The sequence below is a fragment of the Setaria italica genome, chromosome I (assembly GCF_000263155.2).
Source record: "Setaria italica strain Yugu1 chromosome I, Setaria_italica_v2.0, whole genome shotgun sequence".
NCBI classification, from domain to species: Eukaryota; Viridiplantae; Streptophyta; class Magnoliopsida; order Poales; family Poaceae; genus Setaria; species Setaria italica.
Genome location: NC_028450.1, coordinates 3,937,876 through 3,961,842, shown reverse-complemented (window position 1 = coordinate 3,961,842; position 23,967 = coordinate 3,937,876). Strand labels below are relative to the sequence as shown.

The 23,967-nt window shown below is 47.0% G+C and overlaps 3 protein-coding genes across 8 annotated transcripts; 2 read left to right on the top strand and 1 right to left on the bottom strand.

Moving 5' to 3' along the window:
• The first annotated feature begins 404 nt into the window (after positions 1–404).
• Positions 405–7,198, top strand: LOC101783396 (death-inducer obliterator 1). 2 transcript variants are annotated; one of them, XM_004951435.4, is made up of 5 exons: positions 405–655; positions 1,622–3,815; positions 4,932–5,052; positions 5,667–5,726; positions 5,812–7,198. In XM_004951435.4, exons 2-5 carry the CDS (start codon positions 1,696–1,698, stop codon positions 6,886–6,888), a joined length of 3,378 nt encoding a protein of 1,125 aa, XP_004951492.1. In that variant the 5' UTR covers positions 405–655; positions 1,622–1,695; the 3' UTR covers positions 6,889–7,198. The 2 variants fall into 2 exon arrangements, with proteins under 2 accessions (XP_004951492.1, XP_004951493.1); XM_004951436.3 differs by having other exon boundaries at positions 405–660.
• Positions 7,199–11,905: 4,707 nt separating this feature from the next.
• Positions 11,906–19,377, top strand: LOC101782173. Of its 5 annotated transcripts, none has more exons than XM_012848186.2 (11): positions 11,906–12,271; positions 12,861–12,920; positions 14,961–16,024; positions 16,113–16,354; positions 16,441–16,520; positions 16,731–16,859; positions 16,954–17,049; positions 17,673–17,757; positions 17,872–18,438; positions 18,507–18,908; positions 19,005–19,377. In XM_012848186.2, exons 3-11 carry the CDS (start codon positions 15,072–15,074, stop codon positions 19,151–19,153), a joined length of 2,703 nt encoding a protein of 900 aa, XP_012703640.1. In that variant the 5' UTR covers positions 11,906–12,271; positions 12,861–12,920; positions 14,961–15,071; the 3' UTR covers positions 19,154–19,377. The 5 variants fall into 5 exon arrangements, with proteins under 5 accessions (XP_012703640.1, XP_022678919.1, XP_012703644.1 ...); XM_022823184.1 differs by having other exon boundaries at positions 12,837–12,920; XM_012848190.2 differs by lacking the exon at positions 12,861–12,920.
• A 1,860-nt stretch (positions 19,378–21,237) lies between these two features.
• LOC101781777 (F-box/kelch-repeat protein At1g80440) lies at positions 21,238–22,344 on the bottom strand. The gene has a single exon (XM_004951430.1). It carries the CDS (start codon positions 22,342–22,344, stop codon positions 21,238–21,240), a length of 1,107 nt encoding a protein of 368 aa, XP_004951487.1.
• Positions 22,345–23,967: the final 1,623 nt, after the last annotated feature.

Here is a 23,967-nt window from a genome sequence, read left to right as displayed (position 1 = left end):
AGAGGAAGTATATTGTTTCACGTTGGTTTCTGCATTTATGCCTCTTTCTTTAGATGATCCTACCCCTTACACGTGCCGAAGTTTATTTTCTGTAGGAACATGACAAAGTTTACCAAAGTGGCGGACTACTCTTCTTCTTTTCCCTTTTCATTCATGCCAACAAAGTGCGTGATGGGGAAAAAAAAGAATTACGTGGGCCTCTGGACCATAAGGCTGAAAGCCTGAAACCACCAGGTGAAGGCCCAAACACTCATGTCCGAAAAAGCCTAGTACATACTCCGTATTACGTAATCATCAGTCAAGGCCCAAAAAGGACAAACCGCCTGGCCGCCGCCGCCTCAGATACCGCGCCGCACGCAGTTTGCGCGCAGCAGGCAGGCAGGGGTGCGGGGGATAGGCAGGCGCAGACCACACCACCACGCACCACCTCCTCGCCCGTCTCATCCACACGCCGCACCCAGAAGCAAATGGAAAAATAAATCAACGCAGCCATCTCGCGTCGCTAACCCTAAACCCCCAAATCTCCCACCTCCCCCGATCCCGATCTCGGCGCCGCCGCCGCCGCAGCCGCCGCCACGGGGCCCACCGGCCGGTGCCGCCGAGCGCTGGGCTCGCCGCGGGCCGCCGCCGCCACCGCACCACGGCGTCCCCCGAGGTACGGTGAGAAGCCTCTCCCTCCTACCAAACGAAATCCGGCTCGCGCGCGATCGGTGCCCGTTGATTTTGCTGCGTGTATGTCTCCGTGATGCTCTGGATTGCGGTTCGATGCGGGGAGCAGGGGGATTTTTCGTTGGCTTGAGTGTTTGTGATTGGGCTTGGGGGAGATTTGGCCTAGGGCTATCCCGTCTCGGGAAATTCGTCCTCAGCCCGTGGGTGTGTTCCGTGATAGACTGGGCGTCAGGGTGCCCCTTCTGCAACCAGGCGCGCGGCGCTCACTGCATGGAGTGGTTGAGCCGTTTAGGGATCGTCATACATATGCTCTTTGTCGATGCTTTCGAATTATTCGATTCAGCGTGTTTGCTAGTCTGGGGATGTGTTCTAGATGCCATGCCATATTTACTGTGTTTTGGCTGTGGAGAGGTTGTTCCCTGAGACCCTGACTCCCTGTTATGTTTGCTTCATTCTGCTCGTTGTATGTTACATTATCTTAAGAAACTAAAGGAGTCACGCTTCATTTTTAGTTGCTATTGGAACGCTGAGCATTGCTCTCTGTTTTATTCATTGTAGGTTGAAAGTACTTAATGGTATCTGTATTTTTTTTTGTATTACACACTGCCGTATTGGCACTTTATCTGTATATCATCTTTTATGGTTCATGTGATATGCGGGTTTATATCTTTTCATCATAGAAGAGTGCTTTCATACTCATTCCTAGCTAAGTGGATGTTTGGAAAAGGACTTGTTGCTCTGGAAAATTTTAGGGATCTCGCTAAGAAAATATTAGTAACTTGGAAAGCTCATCCTCACCCCCTGCATCCGCGGGAGAGGCAGTTAGTTGCTTTACTTTACCCACTTCAGACAGTCAAAATTACTGCATCCACGTTCTTGTAATACGGTAGCACTCAGTATTTGCTCATTTTCCTTTCATGAATATAAGGTGATTTATTTGATTCATTTGCAGATATTTGGGTGAGGCTACAGTGAAAATACAGTTATTTGAAAGGAGTCTCTGGAGTTTTTGAAAGGAGGTTCACAATGGAGTTCTCAAAGCAAGGGCAGTCACCCATGCCCAACAACTTGGGATCTCAACCGGTGCCCTCTTCAAATGTCCAATCTAATCAACCAGAGTATGCATCCGTGTTTTATCCATCATTACCTGGTGACTGGGGTTCACAGCCGATGTTCTCTGTGGGAGCTTCAGTACCAGTCAGCTCATATTATATTGTCCCCATGAGTCAACAATCAGTCCAAGTAGGTGCTTCCAGGCCAGAGGTTGCACGTCCGTTGGGGGCGCAACCTTTACTAAGTAGAGTGTCATTGAGGCCGCCACAGCAAGTGCTAAATATTCAAACATCTTTACCAGCAATGGTTGGATCACAACCCTCACCGTCCACTGCAGGCAGGAAATCACAACAGGCAGTTGCTTCTCCAAAGGTTCAAATGCTGAAATCTCCATCGTTCCAGTCATCTAATAAACGTTCTGCCCAGAAGGAGCCACCATCAAAGGTCCAACCTCAGCAACTTGAATCTGTGAGGTCCAAGTTCAGGGAGTCACTTGCTGCAGCACTGAGTTTGGATTCTGATCAACAGAATAAGTGTCAATCTCCTGATAATGTGCAACCTGATGGGTCTGCAGATAAGTCAAAGCCGGCAGGAGATGCTGTACAGGATCCAGTGGCAACCACATCAAAAGATGCGAGCACAGCGAATTCAGATGTAGCCATAACTGTAGCTCCCAAGAGATGTGAGGGAGATGGGAAGTTAAGCAGTGATTTAATTTCGAACATGATCACAAGTGTAAATGATGACATGCAGCAACAGTCAAATCTTGTTTCTTCTGAAGATGAATTATTGGGTCAATGTATGGTTACAGATGAACTTTTGCAAGGTCACGGACTTAGTTGGGTTTCTGATCTTGATGCTGGGATTTCTGAACCTAATGTACAATCTAATTTAAAAAGGCCGCGAACTTCTGATGTGGAACCTGGGGCTACAGAATCTCTGGTAGAGTCTGAGTCAAAAAGAACAAAGTCTGCAGATGCATTAGCAAAAGATAAGGAAATACTTAATCAAAAGGCTGAAAGTTTGGCATTTAGAATTGAAGAGGAGCTGTTTAAACTGTTTGGTGGAGTAAATAAGAAGTACAAGGAAAAGGGTAGGTCTCTTTTGTTTAACTTGAAAGACAAAAGCAATCCTGAGCTAAGAGAGAGGGTTTTGTCTGGAGATATTGCACCTAAACGCCTCTGTTCGATGACTGCGGAGGAACTCGCCTCTAAGGAACTCTCAGAGTGGCGGTTGGCCAAGGCTGAAGAGCTTGCACAGATGGTTGTCCTTCCGAATACCGAGGTTGATCCTCGGCGTTTGGTTAGAAAAACTCACAAAGGAGAGTTCCAAGTTGAAGTAGAAGAACCAGATGGTATCTCAGTGGAGGTTGAGCTTGGGAGTAACCTTACTAATATTCCATCAAAAGCTGTAGAAGATCAGACCAAGTCTAATGTAAAAGCAAGTGTGGATGGTAAAGAAGGTGTTCAAGAAAAAGATAAAGCATCTGATAGCACTTCACAGGATGAGGATGGTAGGACAGGCAACAATGATATGTCTGGTGATCTAGAATATATTGATAATGAGAAAGCAGATCTCATGCAGGAACTTATTTTGGATGACGTGAAGGACACGGAAAATCTTCCACCAATTCCTTCATTAGATGAATTCATGCAGGGCTTAGATTCCGAGCCACCTTTTGTTGATCTCTCAGTTGGGACTCCTCAAGAAGATGGCAATGACAGTGAGGAACCTGACACCACCTTGGAGCCCGAGGAACTACCAGGGACAGAAGATAAAGCTTCTACACCAGAGAAGTCTGCATCTGAATCTGATAAGCCATCAGCACAGGATAACAATGAGCCCAAGTTAGAGTCACCAGGACATGCAGCAGTTCCAAATTCAGATCTGACTGAACCACGTGATGGAGAGCCGAGCAAATCCTCCCCTGGTAAAGATGAAGCCACGAAAACAGCTACTGATAATGTCTCTAATCCTGATTCTATTCTTCAAACTAAGGCAACCAATATTCCTATGATACGTGAGAGCATATGGGAGGGTGCAATCCAACTGACTGTCTCTTCACTCTCTAATGTTTTTGCCTTCTTCAAAAGGTATATTTTCATCTCCACATTTGCCTTTGGATGACTCTGTTGTCACCAGTATGTCATGTTGATCTAACACATTCTTCATTATCTTCATCTTTTCTGCATGCTCTGCTGAATAGTATTCGTTGACACATTCTTGTGGCCATATTTAAGGCCATTATTATATGTCATTGAGTTTAGAACTTAGAATCTATAACATTCTTGTTTATGACTGACTCGTGTTATGATTTTTTGTTTTAAAGTTATGCAAATAAGACATTTTATGTAAGGAGCTCAGGTGCATTTTAGTAGTGCAACCAACAGAACTCTGAACATGTTATTTGCTTTGACTTCTTTATTTTTCCTTTTCTATGTAACCTTGTGTGAATGAGGTAGATGCGCCAATCTGTAACTCTAGTAGGGTTATGCTGTTACAACTTCACATGCTTCCAACCAACTGCTACATCCAGCACTGTTATTAAATTAATTCTTTTGAAAAATGTGTGCAATTTCAAATGGAAATTGTATCAACTTCCACGGACAATGTTCATACTTCAAACATGTAGTGAATAGCCGAATATCATGAATGAGATGAGGAAAGCCATTTGTATTTTAGTCAGTAATTCATAGTTAATAGTGGCATATCAAGATCTAACATCCGAAATCATGGATTCTTCCTTACTGGATTTGTGGTCTGCATTTTAGGGCCATCATCTGACAAGTGTCTTTATGTTATTATCTTCACTTTGATTTGGTGGATGGATGGAATATTAGCCAGTTGTGTACTTATATTTATTGGTAGTTTGCTACATGAGCCTTGTTAGTTCACAGATCCTGTCTTATGTTTTAATAGTTTTAATATTGTTTTCACTCTAATAGTTTTCATATACCAAGATCAAAGGATATATCAACTGGTTTTAACTTGAAAATGGCTGCAGGATGTGTAGTCTGGGTTATATTCAGAAATGACTAGGTTGTCATATGATTTTGTACCACATTTGTTAAACATTTGTCACTTTTCATGTTTTGTACTATTTATGTGAATGTTAATTGCCTGCAAACTGATGACTGCATGGAAATGTGTAAATGTATTTATTCTTTCTGGACTGCTGCTAACATGTCTTGAAAATTTTACCTTTTCAGTGGTGAAAAGCCATTATTAAAAGATTGGCGTAGTTTTGTTGAGATCAAGGGGAGAGTTAAACTTAATGCTTTTCAAGAGTTTGTTGAACAGCTTCCCAAATCTAGAAGCCGTGCTATAATGGTAATTCCTTTTTCCTGGTGTAGTCTGTTTGCTTTTCTCATAGACAAGGTTTATAATATGTAAAGTATGGGCAGGTTTAGTCTGTTTGCAGTTTAGGGCTATGTGTTGCCACGCTGCAAAGTGGCTGATATACCCAGAGACCAGAGTTGGAGTGCTAGTGCTTATTTGAGATCGAACAATTGTTGATGAACTTTGGGTCCATGTGAGATGCTATAGATTTAGGTTACAGTGCAGGATAAACTTTAAACTTAATTTCTAGGCTGGTGGGATAATCTTGCCTGTTCATTGTGTACTGAAAATAAAACCACACATCCTTTGTGTTATTGCATGTCAGTGTTGTGTTAACGCATGCAAATGGCACAGAGTATACCCTGTTTTAACTTTTGGAATCCTGTAGATTGTAGACCTTCATACCATGTCTTAAAACTGCCATTGTGATATATAATTTCATTTGATATTAGCACTTAAGTTATTGACTAAATGGCCTAGAAGCTGTGAACAGTTTTGTTACCGGTCGATTAAATTTTGATTTTGTAATAAGCATGTCCGTTGCCTTTGTTTAGTCATTGGATATCCATTTCATTGATGTAACTACCTGGTATTTTTTTTGATAGATAACTGAGTTGTGTTGGAAGGAGGGTTCTCCGGAGAGTGGTCGCCAACATATCCTGCAGGTTTCTTTTCTTTCTTTGCCACTCACATATGCTGGTAATCTAAGATTGAAGGCCGGATTCCCATAATTTGTTTTTTCTCGTGCAGACTATCGATGCATATGTTTCAGATGAAAGAGTAGGATTAGCTGAACCTGCAGAAGGAATAGAGCTGTACCTGTGCCCTCCTCACGGGAAAACTGTGGAGATTCTCTCTCGGCACTTGCCAAAGGAGCACCAGGAGGGCCTTGCTGTTCCAGGATCATCCTTCATCGGAGTCGTCGTGTGGCGGAGGCCCAACGTTCCTAGGGTGCCAACCTCCCACCACAGGCATGATGGTTCCAGGAGGCAGTCAATCCTAAGGAAACCACAGGTTACAAACCCGGCCGCTAGGCCCTCCCTGCCTCCTAACTCATATGGTGCGCCGCCAGGCTTTCCCAACCAGCGCCATCACCGCGAAGAGGAAGATGTAACTGATGATGTCCCTCCGGGCTTTGGCCCTGGTGTTGCTAGGGATGAGGACGATCTTCCTGAATTTAATTTTGTTAACTCGTCACACCCTGCTGCTAATGTAACCGCGCATGCCTACAAGTCCCGGCAGCATGTGCCACCTCCCCCCTCTGCTCGCCCAGCAGAGCAGATGAGGGAGCTGGTTCAGAAGTATGGTAAAAGATCATCTGTTCAAGCCCACCGCTGGGATGACGACGATGACGATGACATACCAGAGTGGAACCCATCCCAGGCCACCACCCACCACCAGCTTACCAGGCAGCCGCCACTGCCCGCCACCCCACAGCAACTGCCGTTGCCTCCACCACCTCCCGTCGTCCAGCAGATGCACCCGTACCAGCAGCAACAGCAGCAGCAGTACCATATCCCAAGTGCAGTGCAGCCTCAGGTGCCCATCTCTTCGCTGCCCCATGCCTACCTCCGGACCCAGCAGCAGCAGCAGCCTATGCAACAGCTCCATTTGCAGCAGCAGCAGCAGCTCCAGTCTGGGCAAGCATGGCAGCAGACAAACAACGCCTGGTGGCAGGCGCAGGGTGTGCCTGCCGCTGCCTCCACCGCCGTCGCGCCGGTGACCAACATTGTACAGCAACCCCAGTATGGTGTGGTGCCCGGCAGTGGCAGCGTCCAGGGCTACGACGCTGGCAGCGTGGGTGGTATGGCATGGAGGCCGAGATAGTAGAGCAGTGTAAAATTCAGCTGGTTTTCCTTTTCGTAGCTGTGGTACAACCTGCGAGCGTCCGTTGTAGGGTGTGTTTTTTTTTTTTACTCAATACTTTTTTGGTCATGTAAGTATCAGTGGTGTACACCCGTGCAAAGGATGTAATCTGGATAGACTAGAAAGTTGCTGGTTGTATTCGTTACCTTCTAGGAGTTTCTGCCACCGTTTTGAACAGTAGCCGCTCTTCGTGGTTCCGCACTGCGAACAATCTTAATAATGTAACCGCAGAACTAAATCTTTCGAAACCTGTTAAAGATTTAAAGTGACATTTGGTGGTTTGATATATGCGCGTCGAACAATGCCTTGCCACCAGAACAGGTTCCGTCGGGTTACTTTATCTGGCAAGTGTGTTGATGGAAGCGGTGGTGTGTGCGGTGTGCCTACTACTGTCCCCCCTCCTTTGGGCAGTTTATTCCGTCCATGGGATATGGTTGGCGATATTTCTTTTCCGATCTTTTTAAGCAAAATCGATTCACCTGCGCACTTCCAGTATGCACCTTTGCTTTCATTTTGGTGTTTCGAATGCCAGTTCCATACGTTGGTGTCTGGCCATTTCGGTGCCTACCTTTGCACATGCTTCCCAGGTATGGCCCATTGCCATCTCCTTTTTGTCCGGGCAAACTCCAGTAGGTTTTGCTGTTTTAGACTTTATATAAAATGCTCTGTTACATCTTGTCCGAATTGGCACAAAACCCCCCGTGTCCAGTGATGGGCGAAAGGTCCTGTACCAGATGATGCTTCGCATTCTCAACATTTTCCACCTTGTGGACTACGACTCATTCGCCATATATTTTTTAGTAAAACTGCAACTCATTTTGAAATGAAACTTTTGGAACAATGAATTTCATCAATATAAATTTCCTAGAAACCGTGACTTCGCGAGAAATCCCCACGTTCCCCCGCGTCGCCACTCGCCACCTCAAAAAGAAAAAAATGCAAGCAAGATCCAGACGTAGAGAGGAGGGACGAATTGAAGCTGTTGATCAATGGCGATTGGCGACCACTTGCTAACCTTCTGCCTAACATTCTACTTGCTAACGTTTCAGTGCGCGTGTCCAACTTCCCGAGATCAAAGCACTCCTAAGTAAGCACCAAGTGCAGTGATCTTTTTATTGAAAGTTGAAACAAGGGTCAACTATCACTTTGGTCTCTGGAAGTTTCACATAAACCATTTTTTAAAAAAGATTTGCATTGCGATGACAACACCAACCCCCCTCAGATTTCTGTAAGGTGCTTATTTAGGAGTGCTTTGAGTGAGAAAACGCAGCCACACATTGACACAAGCAAGGGCTAACTAATGCTAATTCAATTCTCCAATGGCTCACGCACGATGCATGTTCTGGTTCTTCGATCTCTCAGCCCTCTCTCTCTCTCCATACTCCATCATGGCAATTCAGCAGACCAGCAACAAGCTATGGGAATTCAAGAAGCTCGGTAAAAATAACACTATATTCAGTCAATTTAGGTCGAATTCTGGTAAGGACAATACTACTAGTTTGTTTCCCTTTCAAACCTAATTGGACCCAGAAGAACAATCGGTTTAAGTTTGTTGCTACAACTGCTATTTATCCTTCTTGTTGCTACTGCATGGCGACCGCAAGTTGAGAGAGTATGTATTGTTTTTACAATAATGAACCATGTGAAGAACTGAAGACCAAGCTGTGAAATAATATATGGTTGATTACATAATACCAAAATGCTTGTTCTTTTTTTTCTATGAGGGCAACCAAAATGCTTGTTCTGCTGCCTTCGCTGAGGCAGCTTTTCTCGACGTGGGATTACAATGTCGTCGAACCTTCGAGGGACACTGGAACACTGTGTAAAATTCTGTTTTTTTATTAGATGATATTTATATGTGATGCCGTTTCATGGTTAGTCCCTTGAATTTCGGTGGATCGTGTCACTCAAGTTGGCACATCCATACTTCAAATCCTGGATCCGCTACTCTACCTCGTTGGTTATCATCGCCGCATCAGGGTGGAAGCGATTATTGGGCATGTGGTGGAATAAGCCAGTCTATTGGAGCATTGGAAGCTGATTGAGCTCGAGTTCAAGATTGCTGGCCATTTGGAGTGTCTGACTCTGACCATGCATGCCTTCAAGAGAAGACCATACATGTCCAGTACATTAGTTTATATCATGGACTATGAGGTGCCTTGCTAGACTATTGAAGCTGAATTGTTGATGTATCATGTAACGTTAGACAGAAGTTTTGGTTGCAACCATTGCCAAACTATTCTTTTTTTTATCAAACATGAAAGTTTGGTTTGCTACTTCGATATGTTGCTCAATGTGTATTTTGGGTGTCAAGTTTTGTACTATATTGCTTGATATCATTAATTTTTAAAAAAGTTGAATCTGATTTGTTAAAATGTTGACTTAAAACATCTAATTGGTCTGTTGGGCTTAACTGGCTTCCACAAGTTATATAACAAGTTATATAGGAGCCTCCAATGAAGCTGCAATATGGCTCACTGGCCAACAGATCAAAGCCGCCCATGCTACCGTTGAAGCTCACCGGCTGCCTAGTGAGCAGGCCGAAAGGGGTGGGCCTATAGTAAATTCACCTGGTGCGCATCAGGAACCTTCTTCCGCCACAGCCAGATTTGCTGATTTGCTGATAGTAAATTCACCCAGCATCTAGCATCTCTGGACTGGCCTGGCGCTATTGTTTTCAGCACACGCTTAGAATTCTATAGCTGGGTATCCATCCATTGATTGTAAAGGTTTTATGTATTAGCAAGTTCCGTAACTAGAACCGTGTGTGTCCACCCGAAAGGCCCGTGTTGTATGATTATTTTTTCCTTAATATAAAGATGCGCAGCTCTCCTACGTATTCATGAAAAAAGTTTAAAAAAAAGAGAGAGAAAAGGCGTGGGCCCCACAGTGCTAATTAGCCACACACACAGGAGCGGCGCTTCCCTTCCATGCGTCATCCTCATCCGGTCATCCCTTGCTTTTTTTACAAGTAGCCATCCCATGTTTGTCTTCTTCCACAGACTCCAAGAGGTTCCACGTGAAACTATTGTGCTCCGTGTGGCACTGTTCGTCTTTTCGGGACTTTGGCTAAATCCTGGGCTGTTCGTTTCAGCTAATTCTTGGCAACAGCCAACAGGCCTGTTGAACAGCTACAGACCTAGGCTGTTCTAATAAGCCTTCTCTCTTCCCGTTATCCATCATCCCGTTCCCATCTTATCTTCTTCGTGTCACGAGTCTCGCCCCCATGAAGGTCGTCGGTGGGAGTCGAATGTAGGGTTTCTAGGCTAGCTGCCGCTCGACGCCTCCACCCCCTGTGAAGGTCATCAGTGCTAGGAAGGTTCCAAATCAAGTTCTCGGCGCCTCCTTGAGCCGTTCCCTGTTGGCGACAGGATCTTGGCAGAGGCAGCGTCGAACTTGGACGGCCGTATCTCCACCCACTACTGATTCTGTGCAAATTAAGTCGGTCCACCTAAGTATCTCTCCAATCTCCAAACCTCTCCGTTCCCGATTTGCACTGCTTACAATGTTAGATTTCGTTCATCTGACCCATAAACTAGGGTAAGATCTTGTATCCCTTTGATTGGCTAAAGAATTGGCATGACTGCTCTGTCGAATGTCCAAAATTTGTGCTTCTGGTTACTAATATCATTGTTCACTCGTATAACTGTCGATACATCGTGTAGCCTCATCAAAACTACATATATTATATATTAGTATTCAAAGTGAAGTACATTACTCTGTCATATGAATACATTTTTCAGCGACACAAGAGAAGCTTAATATATCAGTTCACTTCTACACTTCATCTTGCTTATTGATATTTTTAATGTTCCATGAGTCAGTGTCACACTAGAGTTATTTGGGCACATGGATACCTAACAAAGGTGGCAGCACTAGCACACTCCTCTACATCATCATAGTCTCCACCTAAAGCTTGTCTCTACGACCTGCGTACAACTCCTAATACGGCTCAACCACATCAAGCACTAGCATCCTTGCATTATTTAACATTGTTATATACAAATGATTGTGTCTGGCTTCATCTTGTTGTTTGTACTGCATGAGCGAGTGACCTAATAGCCTCTAAAGTAGGAAGACAATAATGCAAAGTTCCACATAGATGGTTGGAGGCCATGCTAACTGGATGGCAGGACTTATGACACCAAACAGCTTTAGAACAAATTTCCACACAACAGTTGGAGGCCGCTGCTACCTGGCTGCAGTTGCTGGCCGGCTGCAGCAGCTGCAGCACAGCTACAACAAGCTATATCGAACAGCTTCCAAGTACCTGAATCACAATCGTCACCGTCACCTACATCATCCACGGGACGGTTTTTTCTCCTATCTAACTTGCGAAAGCTAGAAAAGCGCATCCTAACACCTCCTTCCCTAATGAGCTGCCACCCCCACCCCCTCGTCCTCCGCCTCGGCTGGTTGCCGCGCCCCTGCGCTGCCCGCTCACCAACCGCCACCACCCTTCTACCCATCCCTTCCTAACTTGGTCATCTCCTCACCCCCACCGCCTGCCACCGACCACTGGCCGATCCACCACCACCACTGGGCCTCCGCGTCGCCCCACCACCCTTCCTATTTTACGGCCGCCGGCCATTGGAGCTCCCACCCCAGTAACCCCGAACTCTAACTCTATCCCCACCGTCGCCTCCACTACCACCCCCGCCCCACCTCCAACCCCTTCGGCGAGTGGGATGTGGCAGCACTCGCGAGCGGCGATGGCACGTGAGCAGGCTAGAGCGAGCAGGAGGAAGCCGCACGAATCTCAAATAACGAAAGCCGTATAGCTTCTGGGCTCCGGAAGCTACATGGGTTCTCCGGTTTTTTTTCCCGCCGCGATTCGGATATCAAAAGTTGACTGGGCTGACCCCCCGGCTCGGCAGCCCAATGAAGGAATGGCCGGATGGCCCATCCGCGCCGCAGCCCATCCGCGCGCATGCGGCAGGCGTGGTCACGCTCAGCGTCAGGCACCGCCCCTCCTCCCCGTCACCCCCTCCTCGTCGGCGACTCGGCCAGAAAACCCAAATCCACTTCACCACCATATCTCGCCGCCGTCCCTGTCGATCCAGACCCCACCCCGTCACGTCCCCATCACCTCACCACCGGAGTCCCCGCCGCTCAATCGCCCCACCGCAGCCTGTGGCCTCGCCTTCCCGCGCGCCGTGCCGGGCTTGCTCTCCGCAGGTCAAAGAACCGGCTACCCTAACCCTAGCATCCTCGGCTCGGCTGTAGAAGAGCACTGGGGGCGTGAGAGAGGGAGTCACCAGCCCTCGTGACCTCCTCCCGCTTCTACCTCGCCCCCGACGCTTGCGAAAATGGGGATCTACAGAAATCCCACCTCACTCCTCTCGTAAGCACCCCTCATCCCGCTCCATCATCCGTTTCCTAGTTCTCCTATACGATTCCCGGAATCCAATCCGGCTATAAATTCTTTTGTAGAGTGGCAGAGTATCGTGAATTGCTGTATAAGTTTCTTATATAAAGGATAGGCTCCTCAGCCAAGTTCTCTTTGCACTTGTTTTTGTGGTAGAGCTCTATTCCAAGTTAATATAGTCTTCCTTCTCTCGTGCAAATATTTAGTTGGAGGAAAGTATGCTTGCTTGTGCATGTGGATTGTGTTGCTGGTCTTGGCTATCGTAGTTCGGTTTCTACTTGAGATTGCTCAATTGCAACTTGCAAGCTTAGCACTCCTGCTTATGGGCATAGATTGATGATTGGTGGGTTTGTCTATCGGGCTCAATAGGTTGGGTTGTCGAAGATGGCATTTGTTTAGAGTTTCCTGTATTGAGAGTTATTTGTGCGGTGATGAGTCTTTTGGGCTTGGATGCTTGCAGTACTGAAGCTTTGCTTTCAGAATAAACTTTTGCTCATGGGTGTGTATATATTTGCTTAGACATGCTAACAATACAAAATAGAAACCCCTCCCTATATTTTTTTAGGCTTTGAGAAGAGAAGAAAGGCTGGAATGCCATCGCTTCATTCTCCAATTCACCAATCTGGTAATGTTTAATTTCTTGTACTGTGTTATTTCTGTCCAGTGCACATTGTGTCGAGCGTCCCCCTCACATAGTGGCTGGCACACGTTCTAGTATCATCAGTGCCGTCCAAATTTGGTTACCTGGATGATTGTTGCTGTGAATCTATGGTAAAGGATTTCTTGGGTCGCAAGTAGTCACATTAGGTATTTCACACTGCTTTATTCAAACTGAAAATGGTATGTAGTTTGTTCAAAACTTTATTTGCTATAGATGGCATACCTCAGGAAGGTTTGCCCCCTTGTCGCAAGCAACAACATCAGTTATCAATAGTATTAAAATGCATTGATATTTTCCTATTTTGTAGAGGTGGTGTTTCCTTCAGAATTTTGTGTGATTTTTTCATGCAGAGATGAGTATTCTAGGGTATTCATCATATCGAGCAATGATTGCGCCAGAAAACTGCCATATTTGTTTCTTTCTACTGCTGAGCGTCTTGTACTGTGTCGTTTCTGCATGTTACTTCTATCCATTCCAATTTCGTTCACGTGTTCCGCTTAGTGAGTCGACAACCGTTGCTGTACTATCATTAGTGCGGATTTGATTCCTTAGATGTCTGGTGTTAAACTGCTCGTCATCTTATGTTGAACGCCTGGAGAATGAATTGTTTGCTGCAGGAACAGCTATTAGGCTGCACAGCATATAATTTAAAACTTTAATTATTGTTGCTTAAATATTACAGAAGGAAGTATGAGTCAAGAATATCTGGTATTGGTACTTGTAATTGTAGAAAATATTTCTTCATTTGCAAGTAATTTTAATGTGATTTTTATGCAAGAAATTACTCAAATCTAAATGTCATCTCTCATTTGAGCTTTTAATTGCCATGGCTTGATATGGCACACAAAGATTGAATCATCATTTTTTTCTATATATGGCAAAAGCTATTTACGTTACCAGTAAAAAAGGGTCTTGGTATTGAGAAATAAATTCTACAAGACTAATAAGACCTCCTAACCTTTTGGACCCTTGATTAGACCTCCTATAAATCATGAGACATGGCGAATAGGTGAAATGATTGATTTATTCTACCACGTGTCGTTAGATTGAAAGGGCCGAAACTAAATCTGAGTTTGTCCCATAGGATTCTTCTTCCCTTGGTTTCAGTCCTTGGTACGTCCATTTTTGAGCCGTTACTCCTGCAATTTCAGGTCTATCCTATAAAATAAATTTGATATCCATTTTCTCAGGGGCTGAGCAGTGTTGGGGCCTCTGGGGTGCCTCACGTCACTATAACCATGCTGGCTTTATTGAAAATTGGGATACTATGAGTTTTTTTTTCCAAGCCTTGTTGATTTGCAGACTGCAAGCAGTGCCTAGACACCAAAGGCAGCCTTGCAGTTTTTTTATCTTGTGGTTACAGGATGCAACCTCGCAAGCATCAATGGAGAGGCAGGTTGGACTGGTATGCTGTGTGGATAGCAGTGTAAATAAACAGCACCAAATTTTCATGTTTCTAGCGAGTGAGAAGTTTAAATACATCTTCAATTTAACTAAAGAATACAGATAACGCTTTAATACTTCAATTGGTTTTTCTGTTGATTTTTAAATTCTAGAGGTTGGCAAATGGTAATGCTTACATACTTTACAGCACTATCAGAGAGTGATAACCCAAACCACTTTCACCCGAACACTGTCATATTCCTGTTTGATCCCCATCAACTTGTTTTCGGGACAGGCTTCAACAGCTAACTGTGGAGCTGATATGTCTGCTACAGATCTTTTCTTAGGAGAACAGAATCATAGGGACACTACAGATCTTCATTTTTTAAGGAACCAACTTAACTAGACTTTTTATTTTATACTGTTGTATGCTTTATTCAGTTGATGTTCGTTGTGCATTTAGTACATCTGTGTTGTGAGTGCTGGTGATGCTGTTCTACTAATATTCCATTATTATTTCACCAACTTGTTCTAGAATCCTTACTCTGTCACTAATTTTCTGTCACAAATTCTTGAACTGTGTTTTCTATTTGAGAGACATTTATTTATTATCTTATACAGGGCCATCTTCTACGACTGAGATATCAATATGAAGGGACGGCTGCAATTGTATACATATTAGAGTTAGTTTTCTTTTTCTATATTTGTTAGGAGTTAGAAGCAAGGCTTCTCATGGCATCACCACAAGAATCCAATTCTGTGTGCTTGAAGCGGAAACTTGTTGATGACTGCCTGTCAAAAGACTGCAAATCTCGCCGTGTGAAATCTGAAAATGGGCCCTCGTTTGATCCATCTGCTAAACGCTGCAACTGTTGTTGCACGCGACCTAACCTTGCCAATGATTGTGTCAATTTCCTGAAGAGTGGAGCGCCTAGCCGTATCATGTATTACAAACAAGGTTCTTGGCACAATTTTCCTGAGCAAATAATGAAGTCCCTCATTGAAGAATTCAGAGGCAATAAATCGAGTGTTGTATCTGTGATGGACGATGAGCCCATTCTTGTTGATTTCCTGTCGATGACCCTGGTGAACCTAAAAACCAGAAAGCAGCGGTCTGTTGCTTGGTTTGATGACACTGGCAAGCGTTTCTTTCCTTCTCTGTTCTTTGATGAGGAAAGTGATGAAATGACCAAAGGTGATTCTGGTAACGTTGACAGCACTGCACAGGGAATAATGGTAGACAAGGCTGCAACTTCTCCACCGGAAGTGGTCAAGCAAGTTGTTCTTGAATCTAACCCTCCAGTTCCTGATAAACCTTCGACTGTTGACGTATTGCGGAAGAAGATCACATCTGTGGAAAGAGGCAGTGAAAGCTTTCTATTTGTCCAGGACCTTTTCCTCTCAGGCATGGATCCATTTGCAACACCAAGTAACATTCTTCATATCCACCGCTACTCTCCGAATGATATCACTGCACAGTGTAGATTTGAAGCTTTTGAAAGACAGATGAAGTCAACTAAAGAAGCACGTGGTGATGCAAATGTAAGGTATGGATGGCTAGGATCTAGGAAGAATGACATAGTTAGGATTCTTATTAATGGTTTGGGTACCACTGCAAATCCTGTTGAGAAAGCAGGTTTGAGTGCTGGTGTATATCTTTCACCAGAAAACCGAGCCTTTACCAGGTGTGCTTTCTTAACTCTGTTTTTGTGGTTACCATTCTGTAATGTTTATATATTGTTATATTAACATCACGTTTTTAATGTGTTTCAGTGTTGGTCTTTGTGATGTTGATGAAAAAGGAGTGCAGTATATGTTGCTGTGCCGTATGATATTGGGAAACATGGAAGCTGTTGAACCTGGATCACAAGAGTCTTTTCCAAGCAGTGAGATATATGATTCTGGTGTTGATGATTGTTCAAACCCAAAGTGTTATGTGATGTGGCCATCACATCTAAGCACTCACATCCGTTTAGAATATCTTGTTAGTTTCAAGCTTGTCCCAAAAGTTCGACGTAAGATGATTGCTAAGAGTTAACACCTTTATCACGTGATATTACTAAGTGGAGTGAATATTAGTTTTGATGCCTTTATTTTTCAGATTATTTGCTTGACTTGAAGGGTTTATGGTTTAACCCATCACCGAAGGAAGTTGCAATGGATATTTCTACCCTTCAACCTGTGAGGCAACCTGAATCTTGTTCACCATCGGCGCACTAGTTTTCCTTTTAAATGCATATCTGCTGCTCACAGTGGGACGACAGAAGCTTTTTTGTAGATGTCCAGCTCTGCTGTCCATTGGTTCCTCTCTCTGCATCTTGCAATGGCGAATAATTTTAGCTTTGGTATACAGTAGTATTCCACTTATCCAACCAAACAATCTGTCCGCAGGTAATGTCTGAAACAGGTGAAGGACCAAATTCTCCATGGATATCATTCAGTGTTTTGTTTGGAGTGATTCAGGGCAATATATCATCTGTAGCAAAGGAGCTTCTCTTCCATCACTATGAAGAGCTGAAGGTACTATCTGCTTGAATAGTTATGTTTTACCTGTTGGTATTGATTGTGGTTTCTATGTTGTGTGCTGAACCATTTCAACTTTTCTACTTTACAGGAAGGCATAATTTCTCGTGAAGAAATGGTGAAGAAAATGATAATAATAGTTGGAGAAAAAATACTTTTGGAGGCCTTGAAGAAACTTCATTACTGTGTAAGTTCCTAGTATGCATTTTCTTGTTTCATGCCAAAACTGAGGAATCTTTCAAGACTTGTGCTGGTTCTCCCCCTTGTAATTTCAAGCTTGTATAGGAAGGATTTAGTGACATGTTATGCTTGCAAATTCACCTCAAGTAACCTTTTGGAGGTTGCTTAATGTGCATTGCATATAACATAAAATCAACTCTGTGATGATATGGCATTCAAGGGCATGAATTTGGCAGCATAAGTGAAGGTTTCTCTTCAGTTTTTGAACACAAATACCCGCTATCTTTTGATCTTTTCTAGATGCAAAATTATTTTATTTGTGCTTCATGAATAGTATGGATATGCAACTGTTACTTGAAATTAGGCATGAGAAGGCATTTCTGTGCTTGTATCTACTTTAAACATTTCTGATAGTTGTATTATCTGATGGTGCATGGTAAGGAAATTGATATTAAATATTTATGCAGCTTCATGCCTCTTGAGCACTAGTAGTGATGTGCGCATGGAAATCATTGTAATATTTTCTTTGCTCCTCAAACCATGTGACTAAGGTTTCTAAATAAGTAATGCGCAACATCTTATTTCTTGCTGTATGTTTTAGCATCACTTTTTTATTGGCTTTTATTGCAGCCATCATTATGGTACAAGCCTTCTGTTGAAACTGTCTCTAGTGATCCCGTAATGGCAGCACCAGAACAATCCTTGGACAAGTCAGGTGGGAATTGTTCATTAACTCTTAATGTTAATCATGGTGATTCACATGCACCAAATGCTGTGGTTGAACACGCTACAGTTCTTAGCAATAAAGGATTTGATGCCCTTGCAACAGATATGGTGTCCAAAGGCCATGATTGTCTGGCAGCAAGTGGTGTGCCAGAAAAATCTAGTTCTACCAGTGCCATAAGTGGGGGTTCTGCAAGTGTGGAGGCCAAAGGCAGAGATTCTCCTATGCAAATCATGCCACCTGGAAACCTGGCAACCCCGTGTGCCAAAAGCCAAGATTCTTTTGTGGGAAGAGTGGCACCTATAGTTCATGATGGCCTTTTGAGGACGATTTCCGGAAACTCTGCATCTCCTGGTCGGGAAGTTTGCAAATCTGCGACACCAAACGCAGGGTGTTCTGGTTATGCTTCTCTAGCACAAACTAATGCTTCGAAACCCCATGGAGTTTCTGCTCCAGGTCTCACTCCTAAGGGCTATGAATCTGTTGTACCAAGCTTGGCACTTGGAAATTCTAAAAGCGCAGGCGTGAAACGTCTGAATTCGGCACCAAAAATGACACCTGAAGGCCAGGAATTCCTTTCACTGGGTATTCGATCACCAAGCCCAGCACCTCATTTAGTAAAACTCCAGGCCATTTCAGCATCGGTTGCCATACCTCCAGTTCATGTTCCAAGTAAGCCTCTCTGCAAGATAGATTATAGCCTACCTAATATAGATATTAAGGTTGCTATTTTTGTGCAGGCCTCAGGAAATCACTACCAATGAGCACCGAGGGCCGTGATTCTCGGGGGCTGCCTATCACGCCAAATGGCAATGGTGGCTCAGCATTTAGTAAAGCGCCAAAGCGCCATGAATCTCCGATAGCTGATACGATCACAAAGGGCCATGATTCTCTAGCACTGGGTATCTTGCCAAAAGGCAATGGTGTTCCAGCATCAAGTAAAGTGCCAAAGCGCCATGAATCTGCTATAGCTGATACAAGCACCAAGGGCCATGATTCTATAGCACTGAGTATCACGTCAAAAGGCCATGACGGTGCAGGATCAAGTAAAACGCCAAAGCAGCCAGCTGATACGCTGCCAGAAAGCGGTCACTCTCAAGGCCAGGATGTGGCCAGTAAGGTCCATAAAGCCCCCAAACCAAGTACGGTACCTGAAAACTCACTCTGGAATAAACTATTAGCATTTAGTATTTCATTTTGTGCATTCACGAAAGCTAATGTTTGGGTGGCGACTGCAGTAACAGGGGAGCTGAAAAAAGAGCAGGCTGCAGTACCCGCCGCCCAGGATTATCCATCTGGGCCGAGCCTTGATGCTAGCAGCCATGTTACTGGGGCAGCCAGTGCCCTTGTCGCCCTATCAACTCTGCGAGAGAAGGGTGGGCTCTAAGAGCAGCACGCAGAAGCAGCGATTAAAAATCGCGTTGTCCCTCCGGATCAGATCCTTGTTATGCACATGTGATGTTCCCTGTTTCCATGCACATGTGGTTGTAGCTCTGGTTCAGACCGGTGGGAATGTATGGATTAGTTTATCTCCTAGGACAGGAATCACCCCGTCAACTCTGAACATATAACTCTGCTTCATCCGTGGTAGTATGGTTGCTTCTGGTGCTACCGTTGTGGTGTGCTTGTTGGCAGTTGTAAATTGCTAGTGGCCTGGTTGATCTTGTGCAGGAAATGCATAAAAACGAGTGGAAGCAAAGCGATCTCGCATACCGTATGGTATCGGTGACGGCAGGGTGCTATTGCGGACTTGCGGTTGAGCCCGATAATTTGACCGCCGAGCAGCTCGCTGCGTTGCGTTCTTTGGTGCGGCGGAAGCGGATGGATGGGAGGAGGGGAAATAAATGGGCTTAGCTGGGTCGTGGAAATGGGCCTATGGGTCCACTAATGACCCAAGTTGTTCCTTGGTTGCTTGTCTCTTACTCCTTTTTATTTTGACCATTCTTTCTTTGTCGAAAACTCGAAGTTCCTTTTCCTCCGAGGCGGCGGGCCTCTTCCTCCCCGTCGTCGGTGCAACGTCCACGACCATCATCGCCATCGGCCTCTCCTCTCTTTCTTCGACTAGATGTGACTGAGGCTGGCTTTGCGGTTCCTCCAGAGCTTTTTATATCCTCCGTCGAATTCGAGTCCGACGCCGATCTCCGAGTCTCTGATGTCGAAGTCGGAACAGATGCCAGTCGGACACGCCATGCTCAATTCACGCTCTACTCTGCTCTGCTGCTTGAATTCACGCGCTACTCTGCTCTGCTGCTTGGATTCACGCTGGACACGTCCTGCAGAAAAGGCTCTCGATATCACCCACCGGGATCGATGACTGTTGACAATGATGCATCATAGGACTGTTGACACTTCTCGCAATCTCGGGTACGTGTCTAGTTTCAGTCTTCCTACGATAAGAGAAGTGTGAATTCAGCAAAGTGGTGTGCTGTTGATTTTGTTAGCATTCGTCAGTTCAAATGCATCATGTGTAATATGAAATGCACAAAAGACTTTGCTTGTGCAGTTGTGCCAGCAGGTGCCTGGTACAGTTCCCACTAGTTGCCACATGCCAGGTGACGTAGTCTGGAGCAATTTTGTGTGTACCGGTAACCTTCCTTTACAAGGAAACATTCTTCGTTGAAATAAAGCATGTGACATAGGGTCTGGCTCTCGCAGCAAGCAGTTCGTATATATGTACTGAAAACTAAAAAGAAACGCAAATTAAACTACTGAATTAGTTTGGATTCAGAAGATGGTCGTTTGCATCTCCGGGCACAGTGGCATTCCTGCTGGCTGCTGCACAGCAAAAAGACCTATCTAGTTCAGTCTTGAGACAAGCAGCACCATCGACCGTCGTTAGCAGTATACGCACATATTGACTATGACAGGCATGCAGGACGCAGCAGTAGATCCTCTTGGTTTTGCTCGAATCACTTGCGGCCGAAGGTTTTGAGGGCGAAGGCTTTGGGGGCCAGGCGGGCGAACTCCTCCATCCTTCTGGTGCTGGCTGCGCGGCTGGCTGCCGACTGGAGGATGAGGATGTAGCCCTTATGCAGGAGCTCCCTGATCTCGGGAGAGATGTCCTCACGCGACTCGTCCTCCCGCGAGTTCCACTTGGGGACCTTCCCGCGCACCTCCTCCTCCCGGCGCCAGTCTTTCTCCAGCCCCGCCGCGTCCTCCGAGGCGGCGGACCTCTTCCTCCCAGCGACGGCCGGCGCCAAGTCTATGTCCATGTCCATGTCCATCTCCTCTCCTTTTGCTCAAGAAGAGATCGAGAAGATGGTGGCGGCGGCGGCGGCTTCCGATGGTTCACTGGAAGACATGTTGCAGTGAAATTATAGCTTGTCAACTTGACGCTCTGCTCGCAGGAAGACATGTTGAGATGAGATGTACTAGGAAGCAGTATCGAGATTAGATTAACCGCACATTGACGGGATTGCAGCCGAACGGAGCAAATCCAAGCTTCTAAATACATACAAGGTCTGCACTGATCTATATCTGTACACAGCATGCGGCCTGCACGTGCCCGGTGAACTCCGGCGGCGCCGCGGCGCGCGTCCACGACGGCGCCGTCGCATCGCCGTGGCTCAGCACGTACACGGCCTGCTCGGCGCCGTGGCACGCGGAGCCGACGACGGCCACGCGGCCTTCCCCGATGGCTGCGACCTCCGTGGCCGCCGCGCGCCCGTCCTCCGGCACGCGCGCCACGGTCCGCCACGCGCCGCCATCTTCGGCGTCCCGCGCCATGACGCGCCCGGCGTCGAGCATGTACATCATCCCATTCCCCGCGGCGGCGGCGCAGCAGGTCCTCGGGCACGCGCCGTCCTCGATCACCCGCTCCCGCACGGGGCCCCACGACCAGGTGGACGGGTCGAACGCCTCGGCGGAGCCGGCGAACCGGCCCTGCCCTTCCGTCGAGTACCCGCCGAGGGCGACAAACCTGCCGCCGCCGGCGCGGACGCCCCTGGCCTCGTCCCGCTCCCGCGCCATGTCCGGGAGCGCCGCCCACGCATCGGCCTCGGCGTCGTACGCGGCCGCCGACCGCAGCGCGTTCTTCTCCACGTCGTGGCCCCCGGCCACGAACACCCTGCTGCCGACCGCCGCGCACGCGAAGAACGACCGCCGCGGCGGCGGCATGTCCGCGCCGCGCCGCCAGACGCCGGCCAGGAAGTCGTACACGTGCACCGCGGCCGTCGGCGCCCACGTCTCGGGATCCCACCCGCCCAGCACCACCAGCTTCGTCGACGGACCCTCGCCGACCGCGGCGAGCTGGCAGAACAGCGGGAGGCCTCCGCCGCCGCCGGGGAGAGGAGGGAGCGGCGTCCACGTGCCGGCGCCCGGGTCGTGGAGCACGAGGCGGTAGGAGTAGCCCGCCGCGGCGGCGTACTTGCGTGCCGGGCCGGAGTCCGCGAGCGGTGGCCGGGCCTGCGCGAGTGCGAGGAGCGGGCGGGGCCGGCGGAGGCGGTGGTGGAAGGGAGACTCGACCTCGGCCTTCCAGCCGCGCGAGACGCGGCGCGCCGCGGGGAGCTGGTCGAACCCCAGCCGCACCAGGCACTCCCGGGCCAGGTCCTCCGGGAGCCCCGGGATGAAGTCGCCCATGGCCGGCGACGGTGGCTCTGGCCTCGCCGCCGGTTCTTGCTTTCGAAGAGTGAGCGTGAGCGTGTGATCGCCGGTGTCCGGAGTGGAAATCATGTCGTGAGCTGCGGTGGTGTGTGGGAGAGCGTGCCGGAGGGTTTATATAGGCGGGGAGGTTTTAGGATGGTAGTGGAGGGGATCGGGCTGATCGCAGTTGGATCGGATCGGAGACTGAGGCGTCGACGGCGGCGGTCGTCCACGGGAATGGCCTGGGATTGCGACGGCGGGTCGTGGGTTTCGTTTCCGGCCGGTGTCCTTTTCGGCGGGGGCCTTGGTTTGCTGAAAACCGTGTCTGCCTGTCCCCGTTGGTTTCGAAGCAGATAGTCTTGTAAGCACTAGAGAACAATCAGTAATTCTTGATTCGTGCACTCAATAGCAAAATGAAACTATGAATAAGGAAAAGGAAAAGGTGAGATGTCCAATTGAAACGTATATCCAAGTGACGTTGGAAAATGAAATTGTTTTTGGATTAAGAAGAAGAAACGGTTTGATGACGTCAACGTGCTGCAACGAATTGCACGTGCCAACACGCATACCACATTGTGAATCTATATTGCACGGTTGATACAACAAAAGAATCTAAGGAACATGTTTGTTTGAGCTGCTTCCTGGCAGTTTTTAAGCTCAAATAAAAAAGTGAACATCTTGTGCAGCATCTCAAAAAATAGAAGCTCCGAAAATATGAGTTTATATGGAAAGCTCAATTTTACAAGCTTTTCGTTGCTTTTTGAGCTTAGAAAGCTAAACACATCTTCTAAAAGTTAGAATTAGCTTTTCAGAATAAAAAGCCAGCATCATCTTTTCAGAAAAGCTCAAAAACTGCAGCTCAAATAAACAGACTCTAAGGGGGTGTTCAGGAGCACTCCACTCCAGGAAAAATTGCTCCACTCCACCAACTCTAAAAATTTCGCAGCCAAACGCGTTTAGCTCCAGCAACTTCGGCTCCAGGAAAAAGGTGGAGCAGGGGGTAGATCCACGTTTTTGGTGGAGTATCTTAAGAGGTGCTTCAAAAACCCCCTTTTCAGACCTCCTCGTGGAGTTGGTGAGTATTTACCCACCATTGCCATCGGTTACACATACCGCTTCGATTAAAAAAAAAGAACAGACAGTCACTTCTTTTCTCCCCGTTGCCCCCCTTTCTGCCCGATGGTTCTCTTCCTCCGCCGCCGAAAACCTAGCGCCGCCTCTTCCTTCTTGGGCTGCCGCCAGCGGTTTTTCCCGGCGAGATGGACGGCGACGACGACCCTCCTCCATCGATTTCTCCGATTGCATCCTCGACTCATCCTCACGGCTCCATTTTGGCGGGGGCCCATGCCACCTAGAGGATGCGTGCTGGCGTCGCTGGCCAGGGGAACTTAGGTGGCGCGGCCAGGGGCGGCATCGCCGCGCAGGAAGAAGGCACAGCTGGCCTGGGCGCCGGCGGTCGTGGGCCCTTAGGCGTGGTCACGAGCCAGGAAGAAGGTGCGGCCAGGGGTGGGTTCGGGGGCCAGGAAGACAGCGATGGTGGTCTGGGCGGCGGCAGATGAGGTGACCTGGGCGGCGGCGGAAGAGGTGGCCTGGGTGGTGGCGAACGAGGTGTAGGTGGCA

Coding starts and splice junctions, on each gene's coding strand:
- LOC101781777 (XM_004951430.1), bottom strand. CDS start 22,344: ATGGGCGACTTCATCCCGGGGCTCCCGGAGGACCTGGCCCGGGAGTGC.
- LOC101783396 (XM_004951435.4), top strand. CDS start 1,696: ATGGAGTTCTCAAAGCAAGGGCAGTCACCCATGCCCAACAACTTGGGA. Junction 3,816..4,931: donor GTTTTTGCCTTCTTCAAAAG/GTATATTTTCAT, acceptor TTACCTTTTCAG/TGGTGAAAAGCCATTATTAA. Junction 5,053..5,666: donor CTAGAAGCCGTGCTATAATG/GTAATTCCTTTT, acceptor TTTTTTTGATAG/ATAACTGAGTTGTGTTGGAA.
- LOC101782173 (XM_012848190.2), top strand. CDS start 15,072: ATGGCATCACCACAAGAATCCAATTCTGTGTGCTTGAAGCGGAAACTT. Junction 18,439..18,506: donor ACCTCCAGTTCATGTTCCAA/GTAAGCCTCTCT, acceptor ATTTTTGTGCAG/GCCTCAGGAAATCACTACCA. Junction 18,909..19,004: donor CCATAAAGCCCCCAAACCAA/GTACGGTACCTG, acceptor TGGCGACTGCAG/TAACAGGGGAGCTGAAAAAA.